Source organism: Falco naumanni, chromosome 2 (genome assembly GCF_017639655.2).
Source record: "Falco naumanni isolate bFalNau1 chromosome 2, bFalNau1.pat, whole genome shotgun sequence".
Classification (NCBI taxonomy): domain Eukaryota; kingdom Metazoa; phylum Chordata; class Aves; order Falconiformes; family Falconidae; genus Falco; species Falco naumanni.
In genome coordinates, this window is record NC_054055.1 from 10520111 (window position 1) to 10541982 (window position 21872).

The 21872-nt window shown below is 39.4% G+C and overlaps 1 protein-coding gene across 2 annotated transcripts in view; it reads right to left on the reverse strand.

Moving 5' to 3' along the window:
- Positions 1 to 21872, reverse strand: part of LOC121083788 (metabotropic glutamate receptor 5) — a 156182-nt gene that overhangs the window by 55861 nt on the left and 78449 nt on the right. For both annotated transcript variants that reach the window (XM_040584499.1, XM_040584498.1), the window contains exons 2-3: positions 16891 to 17126; positions 1683 to 1929 (exon numbers count right to left, since the gene is read on the reverse strand). In XM_040584499.1, the coding sequence (XP_040440433.1) occupies positions 1683 to 1929; positions 16891 to 17126 (483 nt within the window). The remainder of the gene's footprint in view (positions 1 to 1682; positions 1930 to 16890; positions 17127 to 21872) is intronic.

Sequence of the window (21872 nt, forward strand, 5' to 3'; positions counted from 1 at the left end):
CATTTTTTTTAGAATTGAATTTAAAAAGACCCAAGACACTCAATTAAATTCCTTGCAACAAACTGAATTAAATCGGTATTGTTAGGCAAGCCAACATGAAGGAAAGCTGAAGCTAAAGATCTCTTTGCAACATTTAGATATTAACCTTGGTGTTGTCAAGCCACATATCATTTATTTGTAGCAGTCTTCTGTCTTTCTGCAAGATATGAATGAAACAGATAGGAATAAGGTAGGATGCAGTCCACTGCAACTGAGCACCGTTCAAACCAAATAGGAACCCTTTAAGGGAAGTCTGGGACAAGTCTTTTAGAAATAATTTGGTCAGAAAAACCCAGACTGAGCACTTTTCTTCAGAATTCAGCTATTTGTAAAAATAGAAATGTTTAGCGGAAGACAGCCTTGCTCACCAAAACAGTGCTGAAAATACATTTCCATCTGAAATTTTCCTGGGTTTCTGCCAGTTTGTGCCTGAGTTCTCCTACCAGCTCACAGTGCATTTCCTTGGAGTCTGAGTCTGAAGAGTCTGAAAATTTGTGTCTCCAGAGAAACAGTCTGCTTTTGTAGGTGGCTGTCCTGCTTTCCTGTGGGAAGAATGCTGACTTTCCAGGTTTTCAAATGAAATAAAATTTTAACAAATCAGTTCTGAAATTACAGGAATTTTTGGAAATGTCAAAATATTTTTACCACTGGATTTACCTTTTCCTACCCATACTCAGAAGTTAATGCTTTCGTTTCTGTTCACATTATTGGGAGAGGGCAAAATTTAAATTAGTGTACAGGATGAACCATTTTCCTTCTAGTCATCTGTTTATACAATGCCGTCATAAAGATGTTTAAAATCTTGCCAATAATGTAGACAGAAAGGGATGCCTCAGTCAAACTGGAGCAAAAGCAGTGAATAAGGCAGGAATCTACCAACAGAAATACAGGGAAAAATTATACTTTGAATGCTATCACACCTGCTCTTCATCTTCTGAGAGTTCAGTAGGCAGAAACCCAGAAAAAAAATCATTACACTTTTCAATGTGCATTTATATGGGTACTGCATATATGTCATAGAAAAAGAAAAACTTGTCTTACAATTCATAGATGTATGTGTACAGCAAAGTTAACAGCAAAAGAAGTTTTATTTAAATTCAATTTGGCTTATAACAGCACAGTATGAATTAATAGCTTAGTCTGTTATGCAAGGCTTTATTTGGAAGATATGGAAGCAGATTTTTAATAATTCTGATGGGAAAAAAATCCCAGACAAATCAGTAAATTATTTCTCACACTGTTTTACCTTTCTTATTAAAGAACTATGTCTGCTGTGATCGCTTACTGCTCAAACACATAGATTTAAACATCCAAAGAGAGCAATGCTGTGGTGGCTGTCATGGTCTATCAACATGAAGTTGAAGGTCGTATGATTTTTAGTGAGAGCAAATTCCTTTAAATGGTACAGATGAAAATGCAGATTCATGCAGGAAGATTGTATGAAGAAAGTTCATGTCTTTAACCGTAAACATCATAAAAAATGTACATAAAAAAAGAAGAGTTATTTTGGAAAAATTACACAGAAAGTCAGGAAATGTGAAAACAGAAGTATGAGATCTTAGCTCTGGTGTCAAGCCCACATGCATCTACTACGAACAGTTAGTATGTCTGGTATTAAACAGTTTGACAAATGTCAACATTACCTTCCTGGTGAGTCACCGTTCTCATCAAACAAGATCATGTCCCCAGAGACCCCAGTAAAGTTTGTCTTCATGAGGGATTCCAGGAGCTTCCGACCATCTATGGGCTTCATGGCGTCACAGAGGCCCACGTAGCCTGGGCACAGTGACATCTGCATGTTGTGGAGGCCGTATGCCATCGAGTATATTGCATTGATCACAAAGCCCATCTTGGAGTCCTGAACATGCTGCGTCCTCAGGGTCATCTGGCCTGCCAGGGAACAGCGCAGAGTGGGTGGTTAGTGCGTGGGGCTGAAATACAGTCAGCCCTTCAGACATCTGTTGGTAGGTTGGCTATGAATGGTGGAAAAAGTCTTTTGCAGTGTCTTAAACAGCTCATAGCAGATGCTCTTACCGGTACACACACTGACCATGCTAAAAAAAACCAAACAACAACAACAACCCCCCCCCCCAAAAAAAAAATAATAAAGGAATGAAAGAAGAGATTCCCCTCAAATGTTTTACTATCCAGCTGCTGTTTTTCTCTCTGTATGTAGCTCCACACCTCACATATGTTATTTTCCATTGCCTTCTCTTCCATGTGGTTTTTTTTTAAAGCATGATTTATGATCATTATAATATGTTTTGGGGAATCTAGTGCTTCTCCACACCTGCAGAAATCTCCCCAGATCCTCACAAATCTTTTGTTGAAGTATAAATGCTGACATGGGGTCTATTCTATAGTGACCTTGTAGGCAAGACTTTTGTTTCAGAGACATGGGAACCCATCCTGTGCAGACAGACCTACCTAGGCACAACTCCTTTACTACACCAGAAGTTTCTGTACTAACTCTTCTGATTCTGTCTCTCCTGCCTCTCTATATTTACGAAGTGAGGACAATGATGCAGTGTAGATGGATGCATTAAAATGTCTGTGAAGAGTTTGATGATGCGGGTTAGGCAATGACTCCATTTAGCCAAAACTGGTTAACCTTACGATGTTTGGCTTTTAAAACATAGTGCTTGGATTTGTATTTCCTATTTAAGCTTCTGTGAAATGCACTATAAAAGTACATTGAGTAGCACCCTGAAGGCCGTTTTTTTATAACCCGGTGTTATTAATGACACAGATTCACTCCGTTGGCAGCACCATCCCAGCTAAGGAAGAGTAGGCTGGAGGTTTTCTGCCTCGTATGTCATTAGCAAAGCTGCCAGCTGCACTCCAGCCACCAGATCTTTAATACTGGGGCAGTGAAAAGAGCCAGACATAAAGCAACTGCATCAACGGTGCTGGGAATATGTCGGACACCTGGAAAGGTTTGGCTCTGGAGGGAGGACAATGAAAGAGCTCTACTAGAACATTTGCTCTCCTTTTATCAGTCAAGCAGCAAACCCTAGGAGCTAGGGAGTCCCACATGTGGGCATCTAGGAGCAAAGCAAATGCAAACAACCTTCTGTGTCCACTCTGTAAGACAGTGTCTCCCATAGAGACATTGGCAAGGGGCAGGGATGGAGCTTACACCTGCAGGGGTAGCACAGTATGAGAAGTAATTTATGCCACAAAAAGACTGACATACAGACAGTTTTTTTTCTTGAAATAAATGAAGACTAATATATCTGACCCTGAGAGTGGCACTCATCTAGTTTAACAATATCCATCCAGCATCCAGTCTGACATCTGAGCACCTTTTGTGGAGATGAGTAAGAATGTCCAGCTGGTGACTGATCCCATCATAAAACAGGTCCCTCTACAAACTCCCCTTTCCATAAGCGAATCAGATCACCACACAGTTCTAATCACTAAAACATTTCTGAGCACTGAAAACATCAGGAAGGGTGGCAAAAATACATAGTTTGAACTGAAAATGATTGTGTAGAGGTCAGTAAGTGAATGAGGGGACTGAGAGATCCGTTTTCCCGTTCTCTTTCATGTGGGAGCTGGCACCCCCAACTCCAGTCAACCTCAGGAGCAGTGATTAACATTTTGTATAGCAAAGTGATATGAGCTTGGAATATCTGTAATGGAAAAAAAAACCTTGGAAACAAACCACAGTGTTGCTCATTTGTTCTGTTCTACCAAGGTATTGCTTTTTCCTAATTACAAATAATAGGCATAAAAACTGCAACAGTGGAGTACATGTAAAACCCATGTTAATTGAAATTAAGTGGAAAATTGAACAAGCATATTACATTACAATACACAAAACTTGGTTTAACCAATTATTCATCCTCAAAATTAACAGCTCACAAACCATGCAGTTAATTATAGTAGCCATTAGAATGAATCAGATTTGCATCAGCAATAGTATTTTTTTATGAAACAATATTCAGCTGCTTTATTGTGTATGATTGTTTAAAAACATAATAACTTAATTCTTACAGGAACACTGGGCTTTGTGCTTCAATTTTACAGAATTATTATTATGACTTCCTTTAAATATTGAACCTCATTCAGTTCACCTGATGATTTGTAATGAGGCTGCTTAGCTTGTCACAGAAGCTGCTGGCAATTGTCAATGGAGTTGTGAGGGAATTAGCTGTTGTGAGAATTTTAATATACTTCCTGCAGCTGGAGAAAGCATTTCCCCAAGGTGTTAACTGCCTTGCTTTGCTCTATAGGGGCAAATCCAACCTGCCAAGTCTGACACTTTGTTTACAGGACCTCAGGACTCTGTAGTTAAGGGGAACATCTCAAAAACTGAGACAAAAGAAAACTTTTGCTTTTTAATATACTGCAATATGGTCTTAAAAAAAGCCAGTATTAGAAAAAGGAGTGAAGTCTGAAAATATTTTTCAACGCATTTCACAAAGTACTCAGGCACATCAGACTTGAAGCATATAAGTAACCCTATTTACCTCAGTGATCTGACGATTGATTTTAAGGGAAGGCTGAATACACAAGCTAAAAGGTAGTTTCTCAATCAGAAAAAAACCCAAAAAACAACCCCCTGAAAATATTTTAAATCTGTCTCTGCAACAAGTATGATTTAGGTAGCCTTAAAACCATTGTCCACTTAAGTGTTAATGCCTATTGTTCTTGCTGAAGTTTGAACACATGTTCTTCAATTCATACATGAGTGCTGTCTTCAGTCAAGAACCTTTCCTGACACAGGTCACCATGAGATGGAGAGGTAGCACAGATGAATTTAATGATGATGATGCCAGTAATGTCAATGGAATTGAATTTATAGTTTAAACTTTTAATCAAGAATAAAGAAAAGATCTAATAGAAGTTGAGGAGTTCCTACATAATTGCTGGGCAGAGAACAAATATCCACAGACTGTAACCCATATTCTTGTTTGCAACACCCATAATATAATACTTTTCTATTAGAGTAAAAAAAAACCCCATATCTATAAAAGATCTGTTTTTCTCCATCTTGCATATTCCCATATAAGAAAAATTTGCAAAGAAGGAAATATTAATGTCTTGCTTTCCTGTGGGCTGGGAAAAAGCCAGCACAATGTTGCTTGAAGTTGTCATGTAGGGATAAGCAGCACATGCTCGCGTTTTAGTTCAGTCCAGGTGTGGGCTTTCAAAGCTGATTTCCAAATCGTTCCTGCTTATTTAGTTTTTATTTGGACTGGGCATCACAGTTTTGAGGTAATGTATCAAATTTCTTATGAAAGACACTAAACCAACTAAAGTGCCCCAGCAAAGAACCTAATGCACCACAGCTGCAAGTGGGTGTCCAAACCTTAGGACGAGGCTACAGTCACTTTAGAATAAACCTCCCCTGAGCTGTGAATCTTTCTTGGCTCACAGAGTTTGCAATCAGACTCGGCATTGCTCCCAGGATGCTGCAGACAGCAGGAGCTGGAGGTACACAGGTGACAATGTGCGTGGGCCATGTACAAAGCTGCATTTCATAGGTCTCCAGTTGATTCTTATTGTAATTTTGACAGGCTGAAGTACCTTTTCTGTGGCTGGACTGAGCAATTTTTTCAGGACGTAGCTCATTTTCCCACAAACGTTGTTTAGAATTATATCAACCTGTTTATGAATCTATGCTGAACTTGGTGATTATGTCCAAATGATTACAGAAAGTAATCTGTACTGCAGTAGCTCAGAACTAATAAATATTAACACTGTACCATGAGAATTACTGCAGAAATAAAAAACTCTGCCTCCTGTAATTAAGATGAACAAGTGGAAGAATGCAGGGTGAATCAAATCATACTTAATGAGGAAATAAAATAGTACTTGCAATCATAAATGATCAAACATCATGGAATTCTCTGAGAAATGAGGGAATCTCAGTGGTTAGAGCACGTGCACAGATCCCTCGGTTCTGCTCAGTGTATTTCCTTATCTTTCCTGTCCAAGTAATTCTAGTAAGTAAATAAAGGCTTATCCTTTTATTTTCCAAGCTGTGAGATCCTGAGGCAGTTCCAGATTTATTGTCATATTGCCATTTCTGGCTACAAACATAGACAAAACCTGTCCCTTCTTTGGCAAATCAGATACTCCCTTCATCCTTCAGCTTCCCATCTACTAGTAGTATTCCTTTCAACTGTGTTTATCTGCCATCTTTCTTTAGACTAAATATTCCTCAGGAAAAGGACTACTTCTCATTACCCTCCTGGTTTTCCTCTGCTTAATGCAATGGGCTTATTATTGGCTGGAGTTTTTCAATATTATTGTGCTATCTCTGAAATGAATGTAAAATTATCCTGGATTTCATGGGAAATATAAGTATGTAAATATTTATTCTATAGATCATTTAGGAATCTATATATACAGAATTCAGGTGGCAATATGGTCACATGCATTAAATATCAGCTGAGGAAATTTCTGCCACTGGAGTACATAAGCTAATATGCATGTTTTTTCCTGCTTAAACATATGTTCTGTATGTCTGCTTTTATCTGTATGTTCCCAGCTTTACTGTAGGACTGTGACTATAGCAAAGCCAAAGAAGAGCCTGAGAATGGTATAAAATCACAGCATCGTAACCTACATCTTTTCTGCCCACACTGCTGGGATTGACCCAGTTTAGGACACTCCAGCAACGTCACAGCAGAGGATGGATGTGGGTGTTGTGGTTTAACCCCAGCTGGTGACTGAGTACCATGCAGCAGCTCGCTCGCTCGCCCTGGCCCCAGAGGGATGGTGAGGGATTCAGGAAGTGATAAAAAACTCATGACATAAGAACAATTTAATAATTAAAATAAAATAATTATAATGATAATGGCAATTGTAATGAGGAGGGGGGTAAGAGAGTGAGAGAAAGACAGGAATAAAATCCAAAAGGGAAGAACCCAAGGGATGCACACTACGACTGCTCACCACCTGCTGACCGATGCCCAGCCAGTCCCCAGGCAGTGATGGGCAGCCCTGGCCAGCCCCCCCGTGTATATATATAGAGCATGATGTCCTATGGTATGGAATAGCCCTTTAGCTAGTTCGGTCACCTGTCCTGGCTGTGCCCCATCCCAGTTTCCCATGCCCCCCCAGCCCTCCCACTGCCAGGGCCTGAGAAACTGTAAAGGCCTTGACTTAGCATAAACATCATCCAGCAACAACTAAAAACATCAGTGTGTTATCAACACTGTTCTTATACTAGTCCAAAACACAGCATTGTACCAGCATCTGAGAATAAAATGAACCCTATCGTGGCAGTGGGCTATGCAGGGCCATCACACAGTGTGAAAGAACACGTACAATGGAACTAGATGGTACCAATGGTACTAAAAAAGATGCTCAGCAGCACCTGCTGGAACAAGGCTTGTAGCTGTGGGAAGGTAAGCGCGGCTCGATGCACACCGTGGCTGTGCAGTCCAAGCTGCGGCAGCCTGTGAGCATGGACCTGGGCATCTCTCTGGGGTCCGGGCAGGGACGGCTCAGAAAGCAGCCCTGAGCCCACCATGAGCCGTGCAGCGACAGCTCAGCGCTAAACTCCCCATCCCAATTTGTTCTTTTCTGTTGCCACATCTCCAAAACACAAACACGGAGATGATGGAAAAGAAACATGTTCTTTCACCAAGTGGTTCCAGCTGGCAACGGTTCATTTCTTGCATCTATTTAAAAACAATTAGCGTACTTATGGGCACCGAGCCAAGCAAGCACTGAAGGGTGCCCAAAGCCCCGCTGCAACGGGAGCCAGCCCCGGGCACAGGCGGTGCTGAGCCCCCCTCACGTCCCAGTGCTGCCCCCACGGACCCATCTCCCACCCCCAAACGTGGAAGAATAAACCAACACAAAACCAAGTCAAAATGCTGGAATTTCACTGTCATTTCCAGCATTTAGCAGGTAAATAAATTGAAAATGTCCTTCAATAAAATTCATTATTTTATGGATTTTTTTATGTAAAACCTGTCATTCCTCTCCCCCCCCCCCCCCCCCCCCCCCCCCCCCCGCTACTTTATACCCTCAAGGAAGATGAAACACCATTTTCTCTGCTTGTCAGCTGGTGACATTACAAAGCCTCATCAAGCAGGGATGTTGAAAAGTGCAAAATTACCGCGGTTCAGTATGCTTTTTCTGCTTTTGAATTTTTCCAAAGCTGAGAATACTTTAAATTTTAGAGTAAAGAAAGTGTAAAAGGAAGAGTGAGAGTACTTTACATTCCAGGCAGCCCCCTCTTATTTCTCTCTTGAGGAGAAACAAGAGAATGAAATATGCAACACAATATGGGAGAATATTTTTTTCATAGTGCAGAGCACCTTGTTTGCTATGCAGTGAGTTTAACATTAAAATAAAGGGAAATTGGAGGAGTTTATTTTTATTGTTATTATTATTTTAAAATTTCTTAGTGATCAAAAGATTGTTTAAGACAAAGTCGTAGGAGACATCACAAAGGAAACCAGAAATATAACCTATGGTCTCCAACTATCTCATAATGTTTCCCTATGGCTAACTCGCAAATCAGTTTCTATAGTTTCCATATATACATTAAAGACTCCATCAATTCTTTGTGCTAATTTTTGTTTCAAAAGACAAGAGGCTGACAGCAGTGAGTTCTAGTTTTGCTAACAAATATGTCCCACATTCACTTTCTGCTAGCGGTACTTGAACTTCAAACCCACCAACAAATGTGGTGGGTTTTTTTTTCCTTTTTTTTTTTTTTTTTTTCTTTTGCCTTACTGAATATTTAAAAAATAAAAAATCAAGACAATGGGCTAATCTTTGCAACAAAGACATGGTAGCGCCTGTCTGCTGCAGAATATGGTGTGTGAATTCTTAGGTCTGTCATGAGTCCATGCTATCCCACTTGTTCTCTTTGGGAACACACCGGTAACCTTGTCTGGATCTGCATGTTCTGGATGGCATGCCACCAAGTCGGTCTTCCCAGAAACATGCATGTCTTTTCAGTGAAGAAATGGAGTCTTATTAAATAGAGGAAAAGTTGCACACGTGAACCAAGGTAAAGCATAGTGTTCATACCTAATTATGTTATCATTGTTTAAAGATACAGAAAATTACTTCTTCTGGAACCTTTTCCAAAATCTGTCATCAGAGCTTTTCTGTTAAAGCAATGCAAAAGAAAAAAGTAACTTTCAGTTCTCTGTTACTTGTAAGGTTCCAGGTGTATTTTTCTTCTAACAATCCGATGTAATAGTTTATTTATTTATTTATTTTCATAATTTAATTTCATACTCAGACTGAAGGACAAAGATATTTTCTGCCCTACAGGAAATTTCATGTAGTTGAAATATCCTTTCCATTCAAAATGAATACAAAAAGTCAAGGTTGGATTTTATCTTTTCTGAAAAGGAAATTCTGAGTCAAAAGAAACGGAGACTTGGTACCACTGGAAAATATCATTTGGATTCTGAGGCAATAAACATAGGATAATACGGAAACAACATAAAATCAAGTCATAAACTTGAGAAACAAAACACTTCAGTGTTATTGAAATAAGAAAGCAAAAAATGACTCATTTCAATGCTTTTCTTTCAAAGTCTGTGTCATTGAATCAACATGCTGCTATGGAACATTTTTCAAATTTGACAAGCAAATATCTTCCAGTGCGATCCACTCGCCACATGTTTTGGACCAGTTCCAACTTTCACTCTTCACAACTGAAAGCCAAATAACTAACACCATTATACTTTATGTGGCGGTTATCACTAAAATAGTAACTTTGAGAATAATTGAGGGACAAAATTCAGTGTCTTAAAATGCGGAGAGGACTTTCAAAAGTTTGTTTTTTTTTTTCCAGGTACTTAGTTGACTTTGCTGTTTCATATCTATTTAAGCCTAGACGAGCAAGGCACCTGCAGAGCTCTCACAAATCTGGCTGGAGCTTGACCTGAATCCTTGGGTGCCCACAAAGCAGTGGAAGTCTGGCTTCTGTTGTGAGTTCAGTAAAATCAGCCAAAAGAGTAACAGTAACAGTCAGTCCCAGGAGAGGGTAACTAAATAGATAACCTCTTCCTGCACACCATTTTCTGAACATTACTATCCTTTCACCTTCTACAGAATTCAGTTTCTTTCCTCATAAATTACAATGAAACACAACCACTACAGATGCAAAAGCGCATTAAATGCTGGCATAAAACTTTCTGTACTTGCAAAAATACTCATATGAAAGGTTTGAATCTCTGTTGGAAGTCAAACTGCTGAGAGAAAAGAATGACAGGAACTTCTCCAATTCATCAGTCTAATAAGACTGATATAGCTATATGACCTGAATACCTTTCATTATAATTTTTTTTTTTTTTCTTAAGGCTGGAGATATATGGTCTGTACCTGTCTACTACATGTATAATGGTACTACTCTCTTCCAGATAGTTTTCAAGGTTCAGAAAGGAAGTTAGAAAAGGAATTAGAATTTAAAGAATAAAACCACAGTAGCATGGTATATCACCAATAAAACCACAGTAGCATGGTATATCATCAAATATATCTAATATAAGGAAGAAGGAAGGCAGGGAGCATAGAGTGAAGGAAAAACAGATGTAGCTTTGTAGTCAGATATTGAAGGATTATGATGAATTCCATAAAAGCAGTGAGAAGACTGAAGTTATTCAAGCATTTGAGTTACAGGTGTGTTAATATCAGGATCAATGTATATCAAAAACTCTTTCAAATAAGTATGAGAAATCATATAGCAGTTCTTAGTGCCACACTGCTGCTTTCCCTGAGTCCAAAAAAAAAAAATAAAAAAAAAATAGTGGCATGTTTGTGTAGGCTGCTGGCTCAGATTATATCAGGCTTCTAGAAAATTGAGATCTAGATCTTTGACTTACAGCTGATCTGCCCTTGGAAATTTCTGGACTTGATGCAGCATCACCATAAAAGTAGTGATAAACCGTGTTTGAGTTCCAGATCTGAAATGTGGGCTGTAAAAATGAGGTCTGGACCATCCTTCAGCTTGCCAGTGCCCAAGCATGAGGCATAATAAATCAAGTATCAAAATGTGTGACAGACAGGATGCATTCAGGAGAATTAAAATGCCTTTTCATTCACTCTTTTAAAAATAGAAATTAACTTTAACTAAATTTGTTCTGTTTTGGTTTCATTTGCAATCTTAAAATAAAAGTGTAGGAATGCTAAATTTGGGGAATATGAGGTTCAAATGTGACACATTCCCTGAAATGTGGAAAATACCCTTGTGTTCTGACAGCACTTATTTTTTTACTGGCTGAGTTCTGATTAAGCCAACTTTGGCATTTGAGCTTACGTTTAACTGACAGATTATTAGCTTGTTGCAGTGCAAAGACTAGACAGTCATATTTTATTCCTTAGTTCTCTCTGGAAACCCAAAAGGGCCATTTGTTTAACTAAATTTCTGTTCAGCTGAAAATGTGGGACTTGCTGCGGGTCCTTTTGACCTCGTTAAAAGGAGCTGGAGCTTGATGAAACTCAGCAAACAGGTGAATAATTTTTGCATTTACATTTTATGTGCCCTTCTGTACCCTGAGCTGCAAAACTTTTCTCGTACTTATCCCAAATATCCCTCATTTCCCTTTCTGCAAATAAACTCACTCTTAATCCCACTCTTAATTGCTTGGGGATATATTGGTCATCCTTTTTCTATGTCGGTTTTTGCAGCTTTGGAAAAAGTTTCTTTATCTCAAAGAAGCCACATGGTTAAGTCTTGAACAGGATATTTGGATTTCTGCATCCTGCTAAGACCCATTCAGAATGCTGCTGCAAATCTCCTTTTCCCTGTTCATCACTTTGCGTATGTTCTTCCCTGTAAACCCTGTCACTGGCTTCCTGCTCCCAGCCATGTCAGACATAAGTCACGTTCCTCACTTTTGGTACCCTCTATGTCCTGTCTGTGGTTGATCTTTGTGATTATCTAACCTCCATCATTTGCCTTTGTGTTTGCTATCTCACTGCTTTGAACCACAGTATTTACTGTTAGGGCCCTGCTGTAAACATTTGCAAAAGTGCCCCATCACTTTCCTTCAGATTGTCATTTCTGTGGCTCCTCTACATGAAACTTCCAGTTTTTTCTGAAGTCTGTAACCTCTGCCAGTCAAACTAAAATGTTGCACTTCATCAGCATCAGCCTCTATTTATTTGCTCTTTCTTGTCTTACACTTACATCACAGATACTTCGGATGTGTGTTCTAATTTTGCTTGGTGTTTAACTAACATCTTAAAAAATGTTTTTCCATTCATGGCTCTGGGTTTTACACAGCATAGTAAAAATAAGATTACTTAGCAGCGGAGGCAAAGGGATTCATTTAACAGACTGGCAAATGTAATAAATATGCTTCTGCTTCTGGTGACTTTGAAGACTTGACTTTTTCCACTATTATCAGTTAAGTCGGAGCTTCACCACACACTTGGCTTGTGTTGGGTTTTGTTCCTGCTCTGTGTTAAGATGCATTTCTAAAACACCCTCACTAGGAGGAAAAAGTACCAGAAATTTGAGTTCTGGTGGGGACACTTCTCTGTAAGACAGCAAGCACATACATACCTAGTCTTCAAAGGCCAAAAGCAATCAATACTGAAGGATTGGATTAACCTTTGATGACCTGAAGATGGTCGTTGAGTGGAGTTACTCATCTGGATCAGCTTGCTCACCTATTTACGAATTTTACTGAATTGTGGCCTTAGATAATAAAAAAATATCTGACTGGTGCCAGAGGGGAAGCCAAATCCAATTCTTGTAAAATCCCAAGTGTTTGGAGGCCATTATATGTCTTCTTCTAAAGATGCATTTTAAATTCTTTGATCTGACTCTTAGTGTTCAGAGGTGGTTTGTAGCAGCTCTCCTGTGGCATGCAACTGATTACACTGAGAATCAAGTCAGGTAAGTCTGCAAATTTCTCACTTTCTGCAGTGCTCCAGCTGGGCAGAAAATCAATGTACTTAGCAACAGAAGTGACACCCATTTGGATTAAGTATGTTCAAATCTGCAAATTAAAAGTGAACTTGATGTTAAAATTTTCATCTCAATGAGAACTAAGCGTATGTAAAGGGATGGAGACCTTTTAGTGCTTGACAGAAATGAACAGAGAAAAAAATATTTTGGTTTGCTTTTGGAATTATCTTTATCTGGCTGATTTCACAGTTTTATTATGCATATTTTACTAAATCATGCATTCATTTCATAATAATACCTGCTTGGCACTGTCTATGGACAGCTTATATTCAAAAATGAAAAAACCCTCATAAGTCACCAGAGCTTCAGTCATTGACTTAGGACTTCATTTATTTTCTGTCCCAGAGGTATACGTAGCCTACCATTTTAGTAGGCAGTGATCAGCAAAGTAAATACAAAGGTTTGAATAACTAAATTAATACCTGGTGTGTAGTTGAAGTCAATTATCTGTTCAGATTTCAGCCATATCTCCTTGTGCTTATTTTTTTGTTGTTTAAATAAGTTGTTTATGCTGTTAACCACTGTTTATTTTTTCAGGATAGTACAACATGATTGTGGAGAAGAATTAATTTTTTTCCACTAAAGTAATTGTTACTGCTTTTCAAATAAACCCCTTCATTTATTAATGAACTCATCTATCAACACTAATCAGCTTTAAGCTTATCTTTTTTATCATTACCCCAAGAAATAAAAAAAGGGCTTGCCTTTTGGTGTGAAAATAGATTTTTATTTGTCCTGGTTTCAGCTGGGACAGAGTTAGTTTTCTTCTTAGTAGCTGGCGCCATGCTGTGGTTTGGATTTGGTGCTAGAACAGTGTTGATAGCACACTGTGGTTTTGGTTGTTGCTGGGTGATGCTTATACTAAGTCAAAGACTTTTCAGTTTCTCAGAACCTGCCAGTGAGAGGGCGGGGGGGGGGGGGGGGGGGGGGGGGGGGGGGGGGCACGGGAAACTGGGAGGGGACACAGCCGGCACAGCTGACCCCCCTGACCCAAGGGATGTTCCATACCATATGGTGTCATGCTCAGCGTATAGAGCTGGGGGAAGAAGGAGGAAGGGGGGGACGCGGGGAGTGACGGCGTTTGTCTTCCCAAGTCCCCGCTGCGCGTGACGGAGCCCGGCTGCCCTGGGGATGGCTGAGCCCCTGCCTGCCCGTGGGAAGCGGTGGGTGAATCCCTTGGGTTGCTTTGCTCGTGTGCGCGGCTTTTGCTTTACCTATTAAACTGTCTTTATCTCAGCCCATGAGTTGTTTTCTCACATTTACCCTTCTAATTCCCTCCCCCATCCTGTCAGGGACGCAGTAAGCGAGCGGCTGCTTGGGGCTTAGTTGCCGGCTGGGGTTAAACCAGGACATTATTTCTCTCAAGAAACTCAGTCTTTGTAATTGGAATCCTGATAAATGCCTTTAACTTTTTTTGTTTGTTTGTTTGATTTTTTTATTAAATGCAGCTCATGGGAAAGAGAATGTATTCCATCAGATAAACTAAAGGGCATGGTCCTGTTTTCTTATCAGGATGAATCTGAAGCAGCACCACTATATTCATCATCACGCAGAAACTGTCAGGACAGTATATGAAATGCTTACCACTGTTGAGGGCAAGTATCATCTTTACAATTGTGAAGTCGGTGCTGAAGGAATTTAAGACTCAAAACTTTGAATGCTTGAAGTTAAGGAATCAATACAAAGACAAGATTTTTAAAGTCGTATGGAAGATAGAAAATGAGGCAGAAACAAAAATTACCATTACAGTCTCAAAAATTCATGTTAATTTTGAGTTTAAAGTCCCAACATCAAAACCTCTCACTCTTGCAGTTCTCAGAGAATAGATTTGTGTCTTTCCTGCTGGAAAATCTACAGAGATGTCTAACTTCAATATTTCTTCACTTTAGCATGCAACCTTGCCTACTTTTGGGACTACTATGAGAAAAATAGCATAGGTTTCTTAGCACTTATGACCAAAAAAATTGTCATTAAGTAAATTGGCATATCGCCTTTCTGGCCAACCTTTGAATTTCCTTTATATGAACTTCGACAGATGGTCTAGATTAAAATCATCACTATAAAATTGAGTAACACAATGACTCATAACTTTCTGTGTGAAAACCCTGATTAAATGGGCAGTTTTAATCGATTGGTGTGTAGTGTTGTTAATCTGGGGAACTCCACAACCGAATTACCATTTTCCACCCTACAGCAACAAGAAAGAATTAAAGCTATTACAATCCGGTTTTCATTCTTCTACTACAGCCGGTCATGGCCAAGCATTGAACACTACAATAAAGCTGAAGGAACAGTAATTAGAACAATCCATTTGAGAAATGAGTCCTTTTCTCTATTCAAGATTTGCAAATCAGCAGATTGTGATTCCTGCACATTTCTTTGTGTGTTTGACATTCCTAGGTTTTAGGAACCTATTTGAGCTGTGGCTCATTCAGGACCTCTTTGTAGGAAACCTTCTAGCGATGAGTGCTGTTTAAACTGAGCTATTCAAGCTTTGTGATTAAGTTGTCTCATATCCATGATTGGGTGGCTTCATGTCTAAAATAACATCTCCCTTAACCCCCGAGATAATTTTTTTGTGATGGTGGATTTTATTTTAGGCACTATAAAAGACTCTGTAGACACCTACATTTCACAGTTCCCAATCTTTTATATAAACCCGAAATTAGATTCTTCCAGTGTTGGTAAAAAGTAAGTAAAAAACCAAAACCCAGAAAAGTCAAGCTGAAATGTCATTGCTAACACAGCACAGTGGTGGAAGCCAGGTCTTTATTAGCCTGTATCCAGCCATGCCCACTGTACTTACATCTCAGGAAAGAGATCTACATTATTGTAGGGAAATCATTGAAGTTTACTGTTCAATATGCAGTACCTGTTGATAGTGCAAATAAAATCTGCGTCAGGCTGTGTTGGTAGGGTAGCAGTAGAAAAATAATGGAGAAAATCAGTTGCATGTTGAAGGGGTATGCTGAGAGTTTGGGATTCCTAGGTTCAATTTCCATCTCAGACACAAACTTCCTCTGTGACCTTGTCCAAAGCAAAAGAAAGACTAGTGGATGTTAAGTGGGACACGGCGGGGGGTGGGGGGGGGGGTGGGCTCTGTGTGTGTGTGTTGTGTAAATTCAAGACTTAGATCCTCAGGGTCTCATGGATGTGTGGAAGATACTGACATTTTTAGGAGGAAAGGTCCCTTGGGACTTAAAGCTGTGGTTGGGGTAATGCCCAGCACAGCACCACCTTATGCCCCACCATGGGCAGGACATCTGTTGTCCTAGTACTGCTTGGCATCTCATGAAATAACAAATTAACAGAAGCAATAAAAAAAACCAGAAAAATGCACCACATCTTTCTGGGAAAAAAAGTTTTTTTGCCACTGTTTTGCAAAAATGACAAAATGTTGTGGCAGTTTTTGCTAAAATCAGTACAATTTAATGAAAAAGATCAGCTCAAAATGGCATTTCCTGAAATGACTCATGGCTGAAAGAAAACCTAATGAAATCTTTCAAACCAGCTAGTTTTCTATCTGAGGTACACAAATAATCATCATTACCATATGGACTTCAGATAACTTTTAGTATATTAACTCTTATTGGTCCCGTGAGCTAAAGCAACGTGATCAGCCGTGTTCTGAAAAGAAGCACTGAATTTCATATTACAACATTTTTGAAAGGGTTTAGATGCCTATGGAGGTAGAGCAGCATCGTTTTTCAAATATAAAGAGGAGTTAGGTACTGAGGCACTATATCTGTTTCTTTAGAGATCTGAATACTTCTAAAATCGTGGTTGTCATCATTTTGAAAGGTCAAGCCTTGCAGTTCCAGCCTCCTTCCTGCAAACCCTGCTCACTATTCCACCAGACTAGGCTGCATCAGTCCAACATGTGCTGTTTACACTGGACCTTCAGTCATACCGATTTATACAGCAAAGGTAATAAATTCACTTACTTGTGCAGGTCTTGTTGTATTTAGGGTTCTCTTGAGGAAACCCTTCCAACCGGCACTGGAATCTGTGCTGCCAAAATTCCTGAAACCATGGATTTCGGTGATTGGTTTCTGGCCGAAGCTGTAGGTAGTAATCATCAAACCATTTCACGTCAGGAGACTGGAGCTTGATCGTTATTCCACCGACAGCTTCACGCTGATACCCGTCTGTCACATCGTACCTGTCTGCCCAGCCATCACTGCAGGAATAAGTGAAAGAAAGACAACATTAACCATTCAAAGGAATAAGAAAAGAACTTCAACATAAAATTCAGAGCCTAAGAGCACACACCCACACCTGTGATCCTGTGTGAAGTTTAATGAAGCACCTGCAATACTTTTACTGGAAGAATTCAATGTTTTCCTTTTCCTTACATTTGCTTGTCATTGGCACCTTTTACTTAGTTGATATGTTCTTCATCCTCCGCTTCAAGTAATTGAAACAGCACTAAGAATGACAGATCCTGAAATCTGTTGATTATAAGCACCTCTCCGCACCATGCTAAGCCTCACTGTGCTCTGGGGAGAAAATCTTGGATTCAGTGTTTTAGTGACACTAGGTTGATACTACTCTTACCTGAAAGGAAGGTGACCTTGAGGACAGGACCTCTTCCAGTGTGAAGGGCAGGACTGTGCTGCAGACCATGCAGCCTATGCTGCACAACAGAGTGTGGCACAAAGAGCCAGAAGCAAATTTTGAATGGGCTGACACTGCTCAAGCAGAAATACCAGCTCAGTGCTCAGATGCTGGGACAGTATGGCACTGCATCCGAAGCAATAAATCCTCTCTGCAGACATGACTAATGAAGCTGGGCAGAGCATCATGCAGATCCATGTGTTGCTTTTGTTTCTTGGTTGTTCGTGGCTGGAGTATTACGGAGTTGTGTGACAATGTATTGTCACAGAATTTTAATCCCTTTCTGTTAACCTTTCTGCTTGCAACACTAACCACAAGTAGCCAGAAATGACTGAAAACCCAGATCAAACAAAATGACACAAATTTTTCAGGATAATTCCCCTCTCCTTGGTTTCACAATGGATTTTCTTGGAAGTACTGACATTTATGAAATTTCACTCAACTCCACTAAAAGAATACGTATCTTATTAGAGCATTGCAGATTTCTGCTGTTTTTCATGAACATGATATTTCAGTTTTTCAAAAGCCCCAGGCCCTACAGTTAGAGAATTATGGAAGAATCTCGGATTAGATTTTTCCCCTCTAAAAAGCACTGATGCTAATGACTATAGAAAGCACTTTTAAATCCTAAAAGTCAAATAACTGAGTGATAAAAAATAAGCTTAATTTATCATATTTTAAAACTTCATGAGCTGTTTAAAGCTATCCCTAAGTATTTTAAGTTAGTCATAGCGTAACTGATGTAGGTGACCTTCATCTGTGTGGTTGTGTTGTTCCGTTTTGACCATTTGCTGCCTGGCTTAAGCTTTGCTGCTGTATTGCAGAACAGGCGGGAAGCCTGCTGCCGTCACTTTGGTCCCAGCACATTCCCTGTTCACTACATTCATCTGTCCTCACACAGTGCAGAAGTCAAGACCTCAGACAGTGACTCGTTCTGCACAAGACACTGTTTTTATTATATAACACTTGACTATGTGTTATTAACACAGCTGCAATGTCAATAAATAGCAACTTCACTAGGGGCAAAAATATTATCCAGTGTCTGGAATGAAAATGAAAGGACTATTAAACATGCTTCCGATTTCAAATGCACTCATTTACTCAGCACAAAAGAGGAAAAATACATTTGTGAAAGGAAAAAGATGAGCACTGATGTTCAGCTCATATTCAGCACTTGGAAAATTTACCTTCAAGCTTAGAACCAGTGGGGGATGGACACAGGGGTTAACGTTCCCAGCCACCCTCAGGAGGTTCAGCACAAGCCACCTTCCCCACCTTCCACCAGGACTATTTACTGGATGAAGAGTTAGAACCATTTATGTATTCTTTTCTGATAAAAGCCGCAGAAAGTATTTTAAATTTATGAGTCATTTAACCTTTTCTTTGAAACATTCATCTTAATCTTTGGCAAGTTTTTAAGCAGTTTTATCCATCCTCATAAAATCTGACAGGTTTTATGAATGCAGGGAGTGACAGCTTTTTTGTAGCGTGGTGTTTTTTGTTTTTTTTTAAACTGAACAGAATTTAAGAGAATTAAAGCTGTGCTCTCAGTATCCCAGCTTTATGAGTTGTCTCATAAACAGCTTAAAAACCTCCTGTTTTCTTGTAATTAATTTCTTTATCATGTTTCAGAGGAAAGGTTTTGTAGGCCTAATCCAGCAGAGTGCTATAGAATGTATAGTGTTACTTTATGAATAGTTATCCTCTAAGATTTGCAACAGAGATAGTATTTTATAACTTTAAGTTATCAAAAAAGATAGAAATAACAACTTCGTATTACATAACCCTTCTTCTTAACTTTTCCACAGAAGGGCTTCTTAATTCAACAGAGTCGCTTTTCACTCAAATAAGTATTTCAGCTTAGCTTCTTGGGCAAAAGGCATTTATGAGCTTTGTATAGAAGATGTACTTAAAATGCATATTGTAGAGATAACAAAGCCTCAGACAGACAAGGTGGCAAAGCAAATGCTAAACTAATATCTAAAGGCCAGTGCAAGTGGAGGAGGAAAACAGGCTTGCGTGAATATAAAAACACCCCAGTGGTGCGTGATATTTAAATTCTGCACCCATAGTAGAGTAACGACACCTATGGGATGTCAATGACAGCATGATATAGATGTATTTGGGATGTTAGACCTGTGACATCCTCTGAACTCATTAAGGGGTGTGAAGATGAGGGAGAAGGGGACAGAGAGGGAGATACCTGCTTAGTTCCGTAGTCCTGTCTGTCCCTCCTTATACCTTCTTTCTTCTCCTAATGGCTTAATTTTGCTGTAGTAGCTGGCAATATCATTGTACTCCATTGGTGGTTGCATTATGAAATGCTAAAAATGGTATTACCCATCATTAAAATCTACTGGTTCAGCTGAAGAAAGATGCTCTGGCACCAGAAACAGGCTGTGACAAGAGCTCCAAATGAAGTCTGGTGTAATTTCCATTCTCACACACAGAAGTGGTGAGGTGCACAGGTTGCCCCTAACAGAGTGTAGGGCTGCTTGCTGGGAGACAAATGGTTCTTTATGTTAGCAGTGGGATGTATAGGATATTTAGGTGAACAAGTGGTTAAGAACAGCTTCCTCGCAGGTAGTAAAATAAGACCAGGTGAATGGTATTGCAGTAATGATTATGAAAGAACCCAATCACAATTAAATGGGACATGGATATCCTTAACAGATAACTACACAAGTTCATCTTTTCTCCCTTGTACGGACATTGTGCTTTCTGGTTTTATTCTGATTAGGTGATTAGGTGGTTCTGATTATTAGAAATAAATGGTATTGCTTTTTAACCAATGGGCAAATGTCCTTAAAGTGATCACATCAAGACTTAAAGATGGACTTGCACACAAAGAAACCTTGCTGTGAAAGAAAGCAGCAGCTGCACAGCTGCAGCACCAAAAGGAAAAGCCCCTCGCTGAGCTATCTGTCAGGTGTGCACAGTAATTCATACATCTCATTCATCAGCTTGCCAGGGTAGAAAGCTGTCAACAAGGTAAGAGGACGATGACATGTGCAGATCTGGCTGCCCTCAATATTACACTCACGTTCAACACAGTGGGGAAATGTCTTTCAGGATCATGGCATGTTTTCCCCTCATCTGATTCTCTTGTGTTTGTTCTTGTCGTCAGGCTAATGCCTGGTGCATTTTCCTTAAAGGCTGGTGATACGATACAGGATAATAACATACTGTATCAAACAAAATATATCATCATTATTGATGTTTCTAAATAATAATAAAAAATGAACAAATACGATTTTAGACAATATTTCCTCACCAAAGAAAATAAGGATACACAGAAAGGAGGAAAAAGGGAAAAGTGGCTTTTACTGTTGCAGTACTAGCAAGAGATGAACTTGGAACAGGAGTTCTGTTATCGTGATGTTCTTTATCTGTCATCAGATCTTACTTGTGTGTGTATGTTGTCCCAGCTACCATTTTTTGAAGGACATGCCAGGGTGATGGAGATTTTAGTGAAAAAAATGTCCTTCAGCAAACACAGGAGAAGAGTTCTGCTCCTTTGTCAATGGTCTGTCTAGGTTATTAACAGTAAAACACAACATAGTTTTATATCATAGAAAGGCTCTAATAAATGGCACAACAGAGACATAATATTTACATAAAATTATTAATGTATAAATATAACAATAAATAGATTTAAATACAATAAAATAATTCAGTGTTTGAGATCCTTGCTGTACATATAATTATTTTGAAACAGCTGAATGGAAAAGTAGAAGAGACGGTATTTAAATGACTAGGTTGCACAGCTGTGATCATGGATGGATTGTTAGCACCCTGCTTGCTTCCCCCCACCCCCCTGCCCACCCCCCCCAACACTGGATGCTGATGGTAGGGAATAACCAGAGCACACCTGAACAAGCAGACCAGTATACATTGTTATACTGTATATACACAGAAGATAGAGATGTAGACTTTTTAGGATCACGTTTGCTATGGTAAAATACAGAGAAACTTAAATGTGGCTTCCTGGATTTTCTGTGTTTTGTTCTTTCCCATCTTTCCCACCTTCCATGTGAAATAGCACTAAGAAGAACTTCCCCAGGTGGGTGACACTCTTGTGCAACTTCAATCCACTTTGCCTATCATATACAGAGATTGTGGGAGGAAGGAAAAGCAATCCTTGACAATAGTGTTGACACCCAAAAAAAGATGAAACGTGTGACTGTATCTGTTATAAAGAAATCTCCAGGTGCTTCAATGAAGTAATTTTATTTCTTCTGGGAAGAATCACCATGGAGGGAGGAGAACATTCAAGTGAAGAGCAGCACGGGAGCAACCTCATGCTTGA